The sequence below is a fragment of the Mirounga leonina genome, unplaced genomic scaffold (genome assembly GCF_011800145.1).
Source record: "Mirounga leonina isolate KUSES-001 unplaced genomic scaffold, KU_Mleo_1.0 Mir_418, whole genome shotgun sequence".
Lineage (NCBI taxonomy): Eukaryota > Metazoa > Chordata > Mammalia > Carnivora > Phocidae > Mirounga > Mirounga leonina.
In genome coordinates, this window is record NW_023270739.1 from 2,563,266 (window position 1) to 2,579,518 (window position 16,253).

The 16,253-nt window shown below is 54.0% G+C and overlaps 1 protein-coding gene across 1 annotated transcript in view; it reads right to left on the bottom strand.

The window, feature by feature from the left end:
* MPPED1 (metallophosphoesterase domain containing 1) overlaps nucleotides 1-5,720 on the bottom strand; it is a 60,482-nt gene extending 54,762 nt beyond the window's left edge. The window contains exon 1 of the mRNA XM_034987251.1: nucleotides 5,208-5,720. Coding sequence (XP_034843142.1) covers nucleotides 5,208-5,431 — 224 coding nt within the window. The 5' untranslated portion in view covers nucleotides 5,432-5,720. The remainder of the gene's footprint in view (nucleotides 1-5,207) is intronic.
* Between the last annotated feature and the right edge of the window lie 10,533 nt (nucleotides 5,721-16,253).

Below are 16,253 nucleotides of genomic sequence, written 5' to 3' on the forward strand. Positions count from 1 at the left end.
AGAAGGCAGAGACAGGGAGCGAGATGCCACCTTCAGAGCCACCTCCGGTCCCAACAAGCTCTCCTCCCCTGAGCCCCTTAGCAAGGAGCCTGAGCAGGCCTCAGACCCGCCCGCCATCAGCCAGTAGCGTGAGTTCTGAGGGCTCCAGTGGGGCTGGCCTGCTGCTGGAGCCCGGGCTCTTTAATTAACTACGTGCTTATTTCCCTCCACCTCGAGGCTACTGAGCTCAGTGAGGATGCAAACCTAATAATCCCCAGAGAAAAAAATAAAGAATCTTACTTCCCTGCACCATCCTCCAGCTATTTGGCTTGTATTTTGTATTGAAATAACAACAAATGGTAATGGGATGGGTGCTTGATGCTTCTCCCAGATCGAGAGCTGGTCATCTGCTAAGCGCATGACACACACTCACTGTCCTCGCGCTCACAGTGACTGTGTGGGCAGGGTACTATGGGTATGCCCATTTTACAGACGAGGACAAGAAAAAGAAGAGTCAAGATATGCAGCGCCTGGGTGGCTCAGTCGTTAAGCGTCTGCCTTCGGCTCAGGTCATGATCCCAGGGTCCTGGGATGGAGCCCTGCATCGGGCTCCCTGCTAGGTGGGAAGCCTGCTTCTCCCTCTCCCACTCCCACTCCCCCTGCTTGTGTTCCTGCTCTCACTCTCTCTCTCTCTGTCAAATAAATAAATAAAATCTTAAAAAAAAAAGAAGAAGGAGAAGAGTCAAGATATGGAGAAAGAGAAAGAAAGGCAGCATACCAGAAGGTGGGAGAGCTTGACATACCTGAAGCTGGGTCCAAACATGGACTTTCTCACTAACTAGGTGAGCCAGTAAACTCTTCTTTTACCCTTAAGACAACTCACATTGGGTTTCTGACACTTGTCATGCCAAACACTGGCTAACACCTGAGTCACAGCGGTCCCAGGGAGTTACTGAGGTTGGAAACGTTAGTCCTGTATCCAAGGCCTTGGCTAGCAAGTTAAAGAGTAGATTTGAACCTGGGTCTTCACGACAGGAATTTAGGCATCTAACCCCAACACCTTCTGTGACAAGAGAAAACAAAGCAAAATGGTTATTTTCCAGGGACATTCTGCAGGGGCCAGAGACAAGGTGACAGTTGCAGCTTTCTCTCTAAGACCTGAAACCTGTCGCCACCTCTCCCCCGCCTAACAAGGGATATTCCCACAGGGATCATGGCGGCAGGAAGGGTGCAGAATAGAGAACATGGCCTCCGGCGCCCAGACTAGGCCTGCACCCCAACTGGGCCACCTCCTCACTGTGCCCTGGACCCTCCCACCCTCCAGGCCAGCTCTGTAAGGTGGGGACAGCCTGCTCACTCTGGGAGAAGGTGTGAAAACTCAAAGACCTTCGAGGCTCGAAGGCTGGGTATGAGTGCCCCCTGCAGCCGCTTCCTGGGCCCTGGCCCTTCTCGGGGCTCCCCCTCCCATGAGCCACTGGCTCTCTGGAAGTGCAAAAACTCTGCAGAGGCCGTCCCCTCCGTCATCTCTACTTCTGGGGAAATGGGGAGCTCTGAAGGATGGGGGGCCGTGGGGGGCAGAGGACTCCTCCCTTCAGTGAGGTTCCAGCCACATGTCTAGACAAGTGACTGCGCAGCAGCCAAAGTGTTCCCGAATGGGAGAGCCTACCAATCCCCTCCCCTCATTCAACAGTGGGGAAACTGAGACCCAGGCAGTGACTGTTTAGCTCAGTGTCACACAAATGCCCAGTGCTCTTCTCACGAGGCCCTCGTTCTGAGGTGACCCCCACCACGCTGCCCTCCTGAGTCCCGTGCCTGCCCTTCCTTCCCACCTCTGAGCCTTTGCTTTTGCTGGTCCTTCTAGCCCAGGGGTTATGCCGCTGCCCCCAGGAATCCCTCCTAGATCTCCCCCACTCTTCTGGGGCCATACTCCCTGCCTTATCCTCACTCCCTTTTCTTTCTTCTTCCTATCTCTCTGCTGTGCTAGGCTCCAGGGCCCAGCCCCAGGCTGGTGGCAGGGAGAGCCCCTAGAGCTGGGGCCGGCTTCGAGGGAAGGGGAGACCTGGTCTGGCGAGCCATCAGAGAGCCTTCCCGAGGAAGTGACGGCTGGGTGAGATCTGAAGAATGAGTCCTTGTTATCAGGGCAAAGCCTGGGGGAGGCAGAAGTGACAGCACACGCAGGGACCTGAGGCAGGAGGAGGCACGGAATGTTCCAGGCCTCACCTCTCCTTCTGCCTTGCCCCTCCGTCCTCTCTGGGCTCAAGGCCGACCCCCACTGCCTCTGGGGGCCTCTCAGTGTGTGGATGGGCTGGGACCACAGGGTCCCCTCTGAAACCTCAGCGCATCGGAGAGGGGATGAACGCACTGACCGGGCACGGCTAGGAGGTCCAGGAGCCCGGCACACAGGGGAATCTCCAGGCCAGGCTCACAGCCATGCTCCAGCCACTTGGCTACATTCTTTTTTTTAAGACTTTATTTATTTATTTGATGAGAGAGAGCTAGTGAGAGAAGGAACACAAGCTGGGGGAGTGGGAGAGGGAAAAGGAGGCTTCCCGCCGAGCAGGGAGCCCAATGCAGGGCTCAATCCCAGGACCCTGGGACCATGACCTGAGCTGAAGGCAGACGCTTAACGACTGAGCCACCCAGGCACCCCTCGGCCACATTCTTCAAGATGTGCTTGGAGGGTCTTTAAATGGGATGACTCGAGTCTCCACCAACAGGATTCTTTTTAAAGGTCAGCGAGAAGAGTCACCATGCCTGACACCAGCCCCCAAGGCACCTCTCAGGCAGACCGTCAGGATAACCCTGCCCATCAAGGCTTCTCACCGGTCACAGGGCCACACATGCACCCGGCCCCCCACAGGGCAGAAGGGCTGGCACCTGGAGGGGCTCTCCCTAGGCCACCACAGGGTTTCTAGGACTTCAGGGTGAGGGATCTTTGGTCTCGGGGCCCTGAACCCAGAGGCCCAGATCCAGAGATTCATTATTCAGGCAAAGGCAGTCTCATCACCCCCAGGGTCTCTGGGGCAACCACATAAATCACACGGCTCAACCGGGGGCCACGTTTGGATTGTCACTGTTGTTATTCAATATAAATTGTGGATTTATTAAATACGGCCCCTCGATCCCTCACCCCGGAGACAAAGCCCAGGGCAGTGATAAATCATGTGTTGGGAAGCGGCATCCATCCTCCCCGTGTCTCCCACGATGGAGACTCGCCATGGAAACCTGCACAGCCACCGTCAGCAGCCCGCACGCTTCCCTCGTGCTGGGGGCCTGCAGTCTGAAAGAAGGGGGGGTGGGAGGAAGCAGCCCCCCAATCCCTGCCTGGCCCTGGCTTCCCCCGGCTTTATGCCAAGTTGCGTCTCAGAGCCGGGCTGGCCTGAGCAGGCAATGAGGGAACACTGGACGAGGAGCCCAGAACCAGGGCTCGGGGCATGCTCTTCCCGGGGCACTCACTGCCCAAACCCCTGAGCCCCGCTGCCGATGGCAGCCTGGAACCCCTGTCCCGGGAGGTGGCCACGTGGAGCAGGCCGGGTGAGATGGGCATGGGCGTGGGGCAGGCCTCCTCCCCTCTGACCTCCTGTTCCCCCAGCTCTGTTCTGGGGCTGGGGCCTGCCTGGGTGTCTGCAGGGCCCTGTAAGCGACAGCTCTGCACGGTGCCACACGACATTATCTCCGGTGCCCGGGGACCCTTCTAAGTGGGGCAGGGGCACAGGCTACATGAACCCCACCTGCTCTGCCTGCCACCCAGGTGCTCTTACCCGTCCCCACTGGGGCAGGAGTCCAGCCCAGCCTCTGGGGACCCCAAGCAGGGTCACTTCCAGCCCCAGAGGACTAACCCCATGGACAAAAGACAAAACCCGGCCTGGGGAAGGTCTCCCTCCCTGCAGCAGCCCTGCCAGGCCTCAAGGTCCCCACCGCTAAGAAATCAAATGCTGCGAACCTGGGCCTTCCGTCTTGACCCAACCTGCCAATCCGGCCCCCAAAATGGAAATAGGAGGCAGTTAGTTCCGCAAGTAGAAATGTGCCAAAAAATAAAGTAGGCAGCTGCTGACAACACCAGGCCTCAGTGCCCACAGAGATGAGCGTTTTCCCCAGCAAGCACCGAGGGGAGGGTGCATGCCCAGGGCTAGAGCACACCCCAGGCCTGGTGCCTGCCTGCCTGCCTTCCAGAGCCCTTCTTCCCATGAGGAATCTGTCCGCACTCACACTTCCCAACAGAGGGCGGCTCCTGAGGGAGCCACATGGGAACCAGAGGCAGCGACCCGCCCGCCCCCAACCTCCTGGCCTGGGATTGGAAACCCCCTGGCCTCCTTCTCCAAAGTGGTCCACGAGCCAGATTCTCCAGTCTCCCCAAAGGGACAGCCACCAGGCCCCCACGTTATCACTGCTCCCTCGAGTTGGTGCTCACAGCCCTGGAAGAAGTCGGGGATAAAGGAGGGGGAGGGTCTTCTAGGAGCTGCCTGGGGCAGAGCCAGGAGTTTAACCACTTCCTCCCTGGGCTTCCCCTGCCTCTCCAGACCTCAGAAAACCACCCAGGGAGGGGAAAGTTTCCCCCCAGTCCCAGGGGATCCCGAATCTGTGCCCTCGCCTTGGCCTTCCTTCTGGGACATCTCTGGAATTCTCCATCAGCCCCAGTAGGCAGGCAGCAGGACTCCCCAGTCCTTGAGGAAAGCATCTCTGCTTTCCCTATAGAAGCCCCTCCGAGCGGCTGGACAAAAGAAAGAGACAGAGGTCAGGGAAGACAGCCAGCCCAAAACTAGGGTCCCAACCTGCCTGGAGCCTAGAGCAAGGCCCCTCCCTCTCGGGCCCTCAGTCTCCCCGGTTGTACAATGAGGAACATGAATTAGACCAGGAGTCACCAACCCAAATACCAAGAAGGGGCATCTGGAGCTCAGTGCCCCAGACATCGCCATGAGGCCTTGTGGGCCCGCAGTTGCTGGGACTTGCGGTTTCCTAAAGCAAAGCCAGAAGTCTGGATTTTTATGTGCCATCACCTCATTGTTAAATATTTGTGAAACATCTCCCGGCCAACTGAAACAGCACTCGGAGCCAGAACCGGCCTCCAGGCCGTCCCAGCGACGTCTCACACATCCCTCCCCACTCGGAGCCTCCAGAATCACATCGGCCAACAAGCATCCTCAGCCGTTGGGCCCCGAGGCCGGGAGGCACCCCGCATCCGCGAGCCCACCCCGGGCAGCCGGTCCCACCCAGACCGGCCCACTTACATCTGCACGTGCGGTGGCTGGAAGCGGCCCTGGTTGATGTTGTAGAAGGTAAAGGCCTGGGTGGGGTTGGAGCTGTACTCGTCCACTTCAATGATGAGCCGGCTGTGTGGGTGCCTCCGAGCGGCTATCACGTGCGACTGGGAGAACGCCATGCCCAGGCCGCAGGGCAGGAGGGCCAGGGCCTCTGCCTTCAGGACGCCGGGATCCCACCTAGCGCGCCACATGGACCTCTGCTGGCCGCCCAGGCATCTCCCGCCGCCGCCGCCGCCGCCCGGCCCCAAGCCAGACCTGGGAACAGACTGAGGAGACGGAGCAGAACCGTACGACAGTTAATCTGTTTGGGATTTGCTTTATTTAATGTCAGATGAAGATTTAGAAAGACGAAGGGGGGAGAGAAAAAAAACACAGTCATACAGCTCAAAAACTCATTACAGATCTTTCCAACTCAGCAGTTTGATGAATATACTTTGGTAAAAAGAAAAGGAGAGGAAGGGGAGGGGGACCAAAAAAAAAAAAAGAAAGAAAGAAAAAAACCCACAACGCCGGGGACGGATGCATGCGTGGTCCGACATGTTTAAATACTTAAGACATTTTTTTTGTTGTTGTTCTTCCACAAAATTCGCCAGAGCCCACAGGGTGACCGGGAGCTGGGGCAGGACAATGGTTGGTATTCTGGAAACAGGTAAGGTAAGTTTCACTTATCCGAATGGGGGAATAGGGAAGATTCCCCTGCCACCCAGCCCCCTCCCCACAGACCCCCAAACACACCCCACCCACACCCCTGCAAGCCCCAGCAAGTGGAGAGCACGGGCGGGCGCAAATTCCTTCTTCAACATCAATGTCGCCTAAAGATATCTTTGAGCAGAGCCTAGAGAAGGGATTTTCCCAGACAGATTGCCATCCACCAACTCAGCTCAGGGGGTGGCCCTGGGCCGGGGGCGGGGAGGGGGGGCGGGGGAGGATCTACTTAAAAAAAAAATAAACCTTCCCAAATCCAATCCACACAGAACCGCAGGAACCGCAGCCTGCAAATGCCATCATTCTCTTTGCCCTGTCTTCCCTCGGAAAGTGCCGCCTGCATTTGCAGCAACTGGATTTTAACATCCTTCTGACCGATTCCGACTCGGGCCCCGGCTCAGTCTCCATCCTACCCCGAAAGGCTCACACACTGCCCACCACAGCCAATGCCTCCTTTCTAAGACCAGCTAGCTTTCTCATGCGTTCCCATAATCAGTTTTTTTAACTGTGTCAAGAGATAAGGACTTGAAGATGTTTTGTTGTGTTTTGTTTCCATTTTTGGTCATTAAGACCCTCCAATTCCATTTGCACTGAATTTAACCGAGGAGAAAATAATATCATGTAAACTATTCCTGGTCAGTCATATCCCAGTTACGTTAAACGAAGAAAAATCCCCTTTGCTTTGCGCATGGAAGAAGAATCGACACCGTCAGAAAACAAATTAGATTAGGAAAACGACAAAAATTAGAGACTGGAGAACATTTTAATTACATGCGAAGTGGATTATTAATTTTTTAAAAATCTCAACGATCGTGCCCATACAAGGTGTAATAAACAGCAATATCCTCCTCCTCCCCCACCCCCCCCCAAAAAAGGCATCCTAATTCAAAACCCACATCTCTCCCTCTTCTCCACTTGGAAGACAAGAAACAAAATCTGCTTTCCCCCCAGAATACACTTGCTCCTGTTCTTTGTCCTGCTAATTGTTTCTCTGTGATTCTGCTCTCCCAGCAGAGACGGCCTGGCAGGCCTCTGAGGTGCCCTAGTGGGGGTGTCCTGGCCTCTGGACTCACAAAATCCCTGTGGGAGCTGACCTGTTTCCCTCTGTAACCCTGGGAGAGGCCTGGGGGCCGCAGACACTGAGGCCCAGACCTCCCAAGGTCCAGATCTGGACAGACAGGGGTTTAAGCCCTAACATTGTACAGACTCACTGTGTGACCTTGGGCCAATGTCCTAACCTCTCTGAGCCTCAGCTTCCTCTTCCTGGAAATCAGTTTGATAACAGTAACACCACATCCCAGGGCAGCTGTGCAGGTTAAATGAATGGGGATCCTGAGCATAGCGCCTGGCGGGTACCAAGCACTCAGCGAAGACTCCATGTTCCTATTATGATCGCACTTCAGTTCAATGTAACACCTGCGAATCGAGGGCCTGCTGTGAGCAGCTGCTGCCCAGGTACCGGGGCATCTGCGGAACGGGGTGTCGACTGTGAGCAAAAGGGCCTGGAGAGCCCGAAAGTTCTCAAATGCCAGCAGATTGGAACACACCCCTGCCGGAAATCCCAGCCCCAGCGTCTCGAAGCCCTGGCGGCAGCCGTGGGGTCCTGTGCCCCGAGGGCTCCAGCCCCCCCCTCCCCGCCCCTTGAGCCCATCAGCGACAGGGTGCTGTGTTCCCGTTTGGAGCGGATCCGTCCAACGCTTCGCAGGGGTCTTGTTCCGCGAGCCTCGCCGCCAACCTATGAGATGGACATCCCTACCCTCCCAACCTACAGAGGGGAGAGGCGCACCTGGAGATGTGAAGACTCTTGTCGGCCACAGCACAGAGGGCGCGGGCCACCAAGGTCGCGCTGCAGGCAGCCCGACGCCAGGGCTCCCGGACCCCTTTTCCTCCTTCTGCAGCGGGCAAAAGCTGATGCGCCCTTTACCCCTCGACAAAGCCAGAATTTCCTGAGAGCCCTTGATCGGGGTCCTCATTCCAGGGTGCCGTGAGGAGCCAGACGTCTCCTGGAAGCAGGGCCTGGGTCTCACTCACTCCCCGCCCCCCACGGCAGCTCCAGCGCCACCCCCCTCCCCCCGCCAAGCTCTGCAACCATGAGCTACTGGCTTCGCCTCCAGGAGGCTCTGTCTCCTCAGCCACGGAATGCAGGGAAAACAGGAGCTCCCTCATTCAGTCATGGAGATTAAATGAGGGGACACGTGGAAACCGCTTGTCACAGGACCCAGGACGTAGTAAGTGCCCAATAAATGTTAGCGATTGTCCCAACATTATTACTGTCACCCCAGGGCCACTGCAGACCCTTGCATACACCTGGCATTGGTGAATGAATGGCTCCAGGGAGGGAGGTAAGGAGGGAGGGACCCATGAACAGTCGGATGGATGGATGAATAGATGGAGGGATGAAAGGATGCAGGGATGGGTGGAGGAACCAAGTACGTGTCTCGCCAGTCTCTTTACCTAGTGCCCAGCGCAGACCTGGCGGGGGTGGGGGGGTGCCAAGAGGCCTCGGCTAGAGGTTGAAGACTCCTGGTCCCTCTCCCGCTCGCCCACCGCACAACCCTGCAGGGAGGCTGGCCGGCCAGGCACAGCCCTCTGAAAGGGGAGGTCTCAGGGGCTTCCACCCGTCCCTGCCCCCGAGGGGCATGAGCCTACAGGCCCTGCCTTCGGCCTGCAGCTGGGGGCGGGGGAGGACGGCTCTGCACCAGGGGACTCAGCCAGAAAAGGCGGGCGGCAAGGCGTCCCAGGAGGCGCTCCGCAGTGAAATGCTGCATTTCACATAAAGGGGGTTCGCAATGGGCCCTGCTTGAAGAAATCAGGGAAACTGGGAACGCGGAGCCTTCTTTTAATACCCATTTAATATTTATGGAGCCTCAGCAGCACGTCAGCCGCCGTGCAGAGAACGCAGCCGACCAGCGGAGGGGGAGCAACATTTCCCAAACAAACGGCTTCTAGCTGGGAAACGTTTACACCTGGTCCACAAAACAACACAGCACGCAGGCAGTGCAACAGGGACGCTGGGATCCGCCGGGCCCCGATGTGCGGAGACCACCTGGGCCCCCATCCTGACTCCCCATCCAGCAGAGTGACCTTGAGCAAGGCACACATCCTGGCCAGGCGGCAGGTGCTTCTTCTGTGCCAGTGGGTGGGAAGAAAATGAAACGGGGGGGTGGGGGTGGGAATGAATTAATTAATGCATTTATTTATTCAACAAACATTTACCACAGCCCTACATACCGTCACTGTTCCAAGTGCCAGAAAGAGCAGTAAGAAAGCAAAGAAGTCACTGCCCTCAAGGGAAGGGGTGGGGGGGGCAACAAAGTAAACGCACAAGTACATAGAAAAGATACTTTCAGATAATATGTGCCTGGAAGAAGACAGAACAGAGCAACGGAATAATGAGTAGTAGGGAAAGGGTGATTGTTACTTGAAATTGGGGGATCGAGAAAGGCCTGTCTGAAGAGGTGATGTCACCTCAAAGGTGAGTGCTGAAAGGGAGCCAGCCACACACCCAGACCTGGGGAAAGAGAACCAAGGCAGAGGGAAGTGCAAAGGCCCTGAGGCAGGGGAGGCATCAACAAATGGTCTCTCTCTCAGGGGCACCTGGGCACCCGGACGGACGGCTTAGTCGGTTAAGCGGGGGCGCCTAGATGGCTTAGTTGGTTAAGCATCTGCCTTTGGCTCAGGTCATGATCTCAGGGCCCTGGGATGGAGCCCCGCATCAGGCTCCCTGCTCAGGGGGAAGCCTGCTTCTCCCTCTGCCTCTGCCTGCCACTCCCCCGCTTGTGCGCTCTCTCTCTCTCGCTCTCTCTCTCTCTCTCTCGCTCTCTCTCTCGCTCTCCCTGTCCAATAAATAAATAAGTAATCTTTTTAAAAAATAAAATAAAAAATAAATGGTCTCTCTCTTACTGTGTTGGTTCTTGACCACTGGTATGCTTCTACAGTGGAGAACAGCCTGAACTTTGAAGTCAGAGGCAGTGGGTTCAAATTCAGTCTCCAGTGCTGCTTAGCTGTGGGGCCCTGGGCAAGTCCCTTAACCTCTCTGGGCTTCCGCTGCCTCATTAGGCCCCTCTCAGGGTAACAGAGGAGATGAAGAGAGCCGTGCCCCTGCCTCTCCATCAAAGTCCCATCAGCCCACGTGGATGGGCTGAAAATTCTTGAAATTTCTGGGTTGAAAACTTCTTGTTGAAATATTGCCTCCAATTGGTAGGGCTCGATTTTCGAGTCAGATTCTCTCACAAGGTGATTTGTCTGTTTCCGCCTCAAAGGCATTTACTTGCCCGTCCTCGGGTGCCGTGAGTCGGGTCAGGCGAGGCTTCTCTAGAGGAACCTGGTCGTCAGCCGAGGCAGCAAGTGGTAAAGCTGCGATTAGGCGCCAGCTCTATGGGAAGGTCGTATGTGGGAAAGAGGCCAACTCCAGGCCCCGTGCTCTCTGGCTGTCCCCACAACCTTGTCTGGCCTTCTCCTACTGCTAGCGCCAAGCCAGCCTCCAGAACAACGGTCCCAAAATGCACTTTGGACTAAGCCACTCCCTCCCGCTCACCGAACGTCCACAGAGCCATCCTGCTGCTCTAGGCTAAAGCCCCAGATCCTTCGATCCGCTCAGGAGGCCACACCGGATGCCCGGCCTCCCTCTCACCACTCAGGCCAAGCTCACACCTCCGGGTTTCCCCCCGGCACACCGGCAATCCTGCCTCTGAGCCCTCACGTATGCTGTCCCCTCTGCTGAAAGGCTCTGCGCACCACCCACCTCCAGGCGCACACACCTGTTTCCCGGACGTCTCCCCGACCTCCCCAGGCTGGGCCGGGCGCCTCCACCCACAGCCCCCCAGGGCTTCTCTCACAACAGCCCCCGTGTCTGAGCTGAATGAGAAGCCAAAGAATAAAACCACAGGTGAACCAATGAATGAGCGAGAGAAATTGCACGGGCCCTCACAACTCACAACCTGGATTCAAGAGCAGCTTTAACCTCCCGAAGCTCAGGTGTCTCCTCTGCAAATAAGCGGACGCTCAAACCTCCTTCCCAGAACCACTGGGTGGATTCCACGACATGGGACCTGTGACAGCACCTGGCTGAGGGCCCAGCACACAGTAGGTGCTCACTAAAGGTCTCTTCTGCTGTGGTTAGAAAGTTCCGGTGAAACCCAGGAGCTCTGCAGGGAGCTTCCGAGAACTGAGCAGAGGTTTTCAGAGAATCAAGAAACCCTCCTCTCCCGCCTGGAAGCCGGACTCCTGGCCTCTTCCCTCCCATCCCGTTACTAGGTGACCCCCCATTTATTTCACACTTCCCAGGATGTTGTGATCAGACACATTAAGCACAGCCTGCCCTTGGCTAGCTTTTCGAGGCAAGCTCCTCACCGCCCACCTCTCCCAGCACACTGCAGGTCAGCCCTGAAACACCCACTGCCCCCACCCCAGGGGAGCCCTGTTCTGCGACCCAAATAACTCTGATATGTAACCGACCCGCAAAGGGCTCAGGGACCAGAGAGCAGCCAGGCAGATCAAAAGAGCAGCTCAGAACCCCGTTATAATGAGGGGGAGGGAATGGGGTTTCTGGGCCCTGAAAGGCCCCCACCCAGCTGTGAGACCAGCCAGCGTGTGCCAAAGGCCCAGAAAGGAGAGACTGTAAGAGACCTTGGCTTACACGGAGCATCTTAACAACAGGTGGCTTTTTGCAAAGGAGACACTTGGGTCACTCCGGCAGCCCAGATACGTCCAACAGATACGTGAGGGAAAACCACGAGCATTTGCGCCACCAGGGGTTGCCAGTGTGAAGATCAAAGATAGATTCCCTTTGCCATGAAGCTTGAGGCACCCACTTCCACGTGACAGGCTCCTCAAAGCCAGAGTGGGCCCAGGACAGTCCTGGCCCACTGTCCCCTGCCAGTCATTGTTGTCAGCATCTTCTCTGGCTCTCTAAAGCGTCCCCATTTCGATAGCTGGAAATGTCATAAAGGGTAAAGGTCCCCGTCAACAAAGCCAACCAGAGGCCGTTAAGGCAAAGCACCCCCCAAAGGCACCCATGTTTCTCTTCTTGGCATTGGCATGTTTGCACCTAGGACCATGAGGCTAGGATAATACTGTGTTGTCCTGGGTCGGGAACTCAGAGGACAATGACCACACAGGATTGTCTATGACACAGAAGAAGCCCCAGAGAAACACCTGCCCCAACAGTCTACCCAAGGCGGGGTAGTGACTAAGACCAACACCTGGAGAGCTTTCTCCAGGATAGGGCATCTCTATCCCACGCCTCATCTTCTCTAACGGCGAGTGGGGCGCACCTCACTCGCCAGCGAGCCAGCAACTGTCCCCACCGATCACCCAGAGCAAGGCTGAGAGAAAGCCGGCTCAGCACAAGTCACTGCTCACTGGGGCTTTTGTCGAGTACTTACTGCAACGTGGCAAAATGTCACAGAGCGTCCACACTAACACCTAAGTAGTCTTCCCTGAGCCAAATGCAGGAGAAATAATATTTAACAGAAAAATACCAAAGGGGGGGGGGGACTGATTCTTTAAGTCACGTTTCCACTGAAGCTCAAAAATCACTTTTAAATTGTTTTGTCTTTCCTTGCTTTGCTCGTGCCTGAAAGTCTGCAATTGATCAGTCAATAGTTAAAAATGTCATCAAGGGGTAAAAAATAAATAAATAGAGAAACTCAAAGGAAAGGAAAAAGAACAAATAGCCCGGGGGGGGGGGGGGAATCAAGCCCAATCCACCGCATCCCAAAAAGGCCAGCCCTCCGTGCGCCCAGCCCCGCTCTTCAGCCGTGGGTCCCCAGGACGGAGAGCGCCAACCCGCAGCTGGTGTCCGCAGCCTCGCCAAATGAGTGATAGGCTAAGCCAACGCAGGAGTGCACAAATATCGTGTAAATTAGACATATTCCTTGAAAAAGGATCAACCACGAGTGACTTTAAAGCATTTACCACTTAAAAACCTTTTAGCTGGGCCCATTTTGAATTATGACTACATGATTTTAAATTACACTTTCTAATTCCTCGCCGCCCACCCCCCAAGCTCTGGCTGCCGCTTCATTTTCCAATTATGTACTTTTATTTCAGAATGATGAAGAGTGCTGCTTAGTGGATCATGTCCTGTCTGCTACAAATAGCTGCTCACTTATTCCTTTAATTTTAGATACGAATGCAGTCGGTTCACCTGGCTGGTCTTCAAATTCTGAATCTTCTCCATTCCCACCGCACCAAACGAGGCCCAAGATGCAAAGAAACCCACAAAGCTCGGGCTGGGAAATATGTTTGTAAACCAGCGCTCCGCTCCATAAATTATTATAATTCTTGGTGCTTTCTCTATCCATCTAGCAGATCAGCAATCACATAAATAATAGTGAGTGGAATGATTTTTCTTCTGCAAAGTGCTATGTCCTAGTTTTCAAAATAAAGCATTTGGAGATTCACGTATCTGCGGAGTTGAAATAGGAAGCTACCCAGATCCGTTTCAAACATGCACACAGACACACTCACACACAAAAGGAGACAAGAGGTAAATGTGTAAAAAAAAAAAAAAAAAATCAGCATTTTGAAACTCCTTTCCACATCCACATCAAGTCACACTCAACAGTCATGGGGGTTCAGCAAGAGGGTCTGAGCTGCTCAGTATTCAAATGCCATTTGCAAAGAAAGTGATTGTGGATTTACCGTTCTCGGGGAAATCTATTAAGCAGATGTTACTGAAGCATAATCAAATCGGCACTATGGTAAATTCTACACTCAAGTCTGAGATCGAGGTTTTGCCATTTTTATGATCAGCGTTAAGTGCATTTTTGGTGATCATGCAGGAATTTGCAACTAAGGATTAAACCTCCAAAGTATGATCAATTATCTAATGTGTCTGAATGACCAAAAAAAAAAAAAAACCCCAGCCAAACTCAACTCTCCACCCCCCACACCCCCTTTGTGCAGGGAGCCTAGGGTGGGGGAGGGAACTTTGCCTTCTCCACCAACGTTGCAATGCCAAAAGCACCTCGTTGTGAAGGGGGAAAGACAGGGCGCAGGAAAGGTACTCACCCTTCTCAGGTAGCCGGAGCCATATATTTTGCAGCCTGGTAGGCTGCGGCACCGCCGGAAAATGCCAAGGAACGAAATGAAGGGGAAATGACGGCTGTGTTAGAAATTGGAAGTAGGCCTCATTTGCTCCTTAAAGTGATGAAATTAGCATGGGACATGCCAAGAATCTTTTGATGTGCACCAATGCTAAGTCTCAAATCCTTCTTCGAAGGAGGGGCTGGAAATGTGAAGGCATTCGGTAGAAGCAAACTCTCAGGGGTGCGGATTTGGGTGGTGGAGGGAGGGACCTACTCCATCCTTGGCTCTGAACTCAACGAGTATCACCATCAACCAGAGGGGAGACTTCTTGTTTGCACTGTAGCTGTTTCTATTTATCACATGTGGCCAGGTTGTGACATCAAGCTGCTCAAGTTCACGTCCAAAAAACCCCCAAAGAGTGATTGATGGAAAGGCAGGGAAAGGCCAAAGAATACCTCAAGTTTGCATCTGAGTTCAAAACTAGAACATATAATCTCAATTTGTTAAGATATTTTTTTCATGAGGTTGGGCTGTCCTCCTCCACCATAGATACTTTAAATGGAAATAAGATAGAACTAAATTTTGTCTCATTAGGACCCAAAAAAGTCAAAATAAAGTAAAACATTTGTTTTGGCAGCAGAGTGGCCAGATCACCAGAAGAGCCACAGTGAATCAAATTAAACCAAGGAACTATTTATACCTTCTCTCCAACACCACCCCCAAAAAAGGGATCTCTCTTTTTTCTTTCCCTTGGGGTTGCTTTTGCTTTAACATTTTCTTCGCTTCTTCAGACTCGAGACAAACAATCTCAGTAGCAGTCTGGCGAGGATGTTAGCTGGTGGTCTCATTCTGTGGGGACATCCACACCCCAGGACCCCCAGCTGCAGGGATCTGCTCTCAGAGTGACCCAGCATAGTCTAAACGGCTCTTCCGGCGTGAAACATGCCCTTTGCCCCTCTCTTCCCTGCCTCCCAAGCGTTTGGCATGTCTGATCCCAGAGGGCGAGACGTTTGGCTGGAAGGGAGACCCCACAAGCAGCCTGTCTCATCCAAGATGCCATTAACCGCGATCTGTGGGCACAGGATGAACCTGAGAACCCATTCCCTGGCTCCTGCATCTGGGGAGCCCCTTCCCCCAGGGTCTCTGGTTCCAGAGGTACTGGCAGACAAAGGTACCAATTGCTGAACAGAGAGATCTCAGGAAAAAGAAGAATGCGGAGGGGGGACGCTTGAAAAGACCCTTTTTCTGTTCGCGGCGAGGGAGGGGCGATGGGAGAGACATGTCACGTTGTCACATTAAAGATTTTGACAGACAATTCAGGGATAACGCAGAAATTCCACCCTTAACTGCAGCTCAGCCACAACTTGAAAGGCATTAACTAACCTCCACTAATTGCATGTTTTTCTGTGCATAATATTTACTTGTTAAAAGTCTTTGCCTGGCCGATTATTTCCCTCTGCCCCGCTATTCATGATCAGTTCACAGGCCTGAAGCTGGAAAAACGAAATCATTTCGATAGATGAAAAGATGAGGGCACTTTGGGGGTGGGGGTGCGTCTTTTTTCCACTAATCTGGACCCGGAATGCTGATTTTTCTTCTTGAGTGCTACCCTTGAGTGAAATCCTGCTACCATCCTTAATTCCTCGGTGCAAAAAGATGTGTCCTGGGTTAGGTGAGCACACAAGGGGCCGTCCCTGCCAGGGAATGTAGCAAGTTCAAGGAAAACAAATGAACTTAAATTGCTTTCATCAGATGAAGATTTCATAGTCTTAAGGGTGGTCTGGGAAATTTTTTAAAAGCAGGCTTTTCTGGAAAGGTTATTCTATCTAATGGCCTATGCATTCCTGACACAGTGTAGAGACTAGTAGAAAGACCCCGAAGCCTGGGTCTTTTACCTAAACTCAGACCCGTTCCGTCCATCAACACAGTCCACGGGGCCTCAGCTGGGGGAGGGGGCAGGGGGTGAGTGATCCTAAGCGCACACACAGCAGTCATATCAGAGATAGGGCACCCCACATGCAGATGACACCCTGAGCCTACCCATCAACATGAAAGGGATTTACCTCAATCCAGGTCTTGCGAAATTTCTGGGGTGGAGAAATAAATGGAAAGGCAACCCCACGTTGAACCACTTCTGAGTACATGATGAAACCCCCGTGCCTGGATTATCTATCGCCTTTTGACTAGCCACCAGCCAATTAATGTACCTCCACCGAGTGGGTACTCAAAACAGATGTAACCATTTCGCAGGAACCCATCTTGAGAAAAAAGATT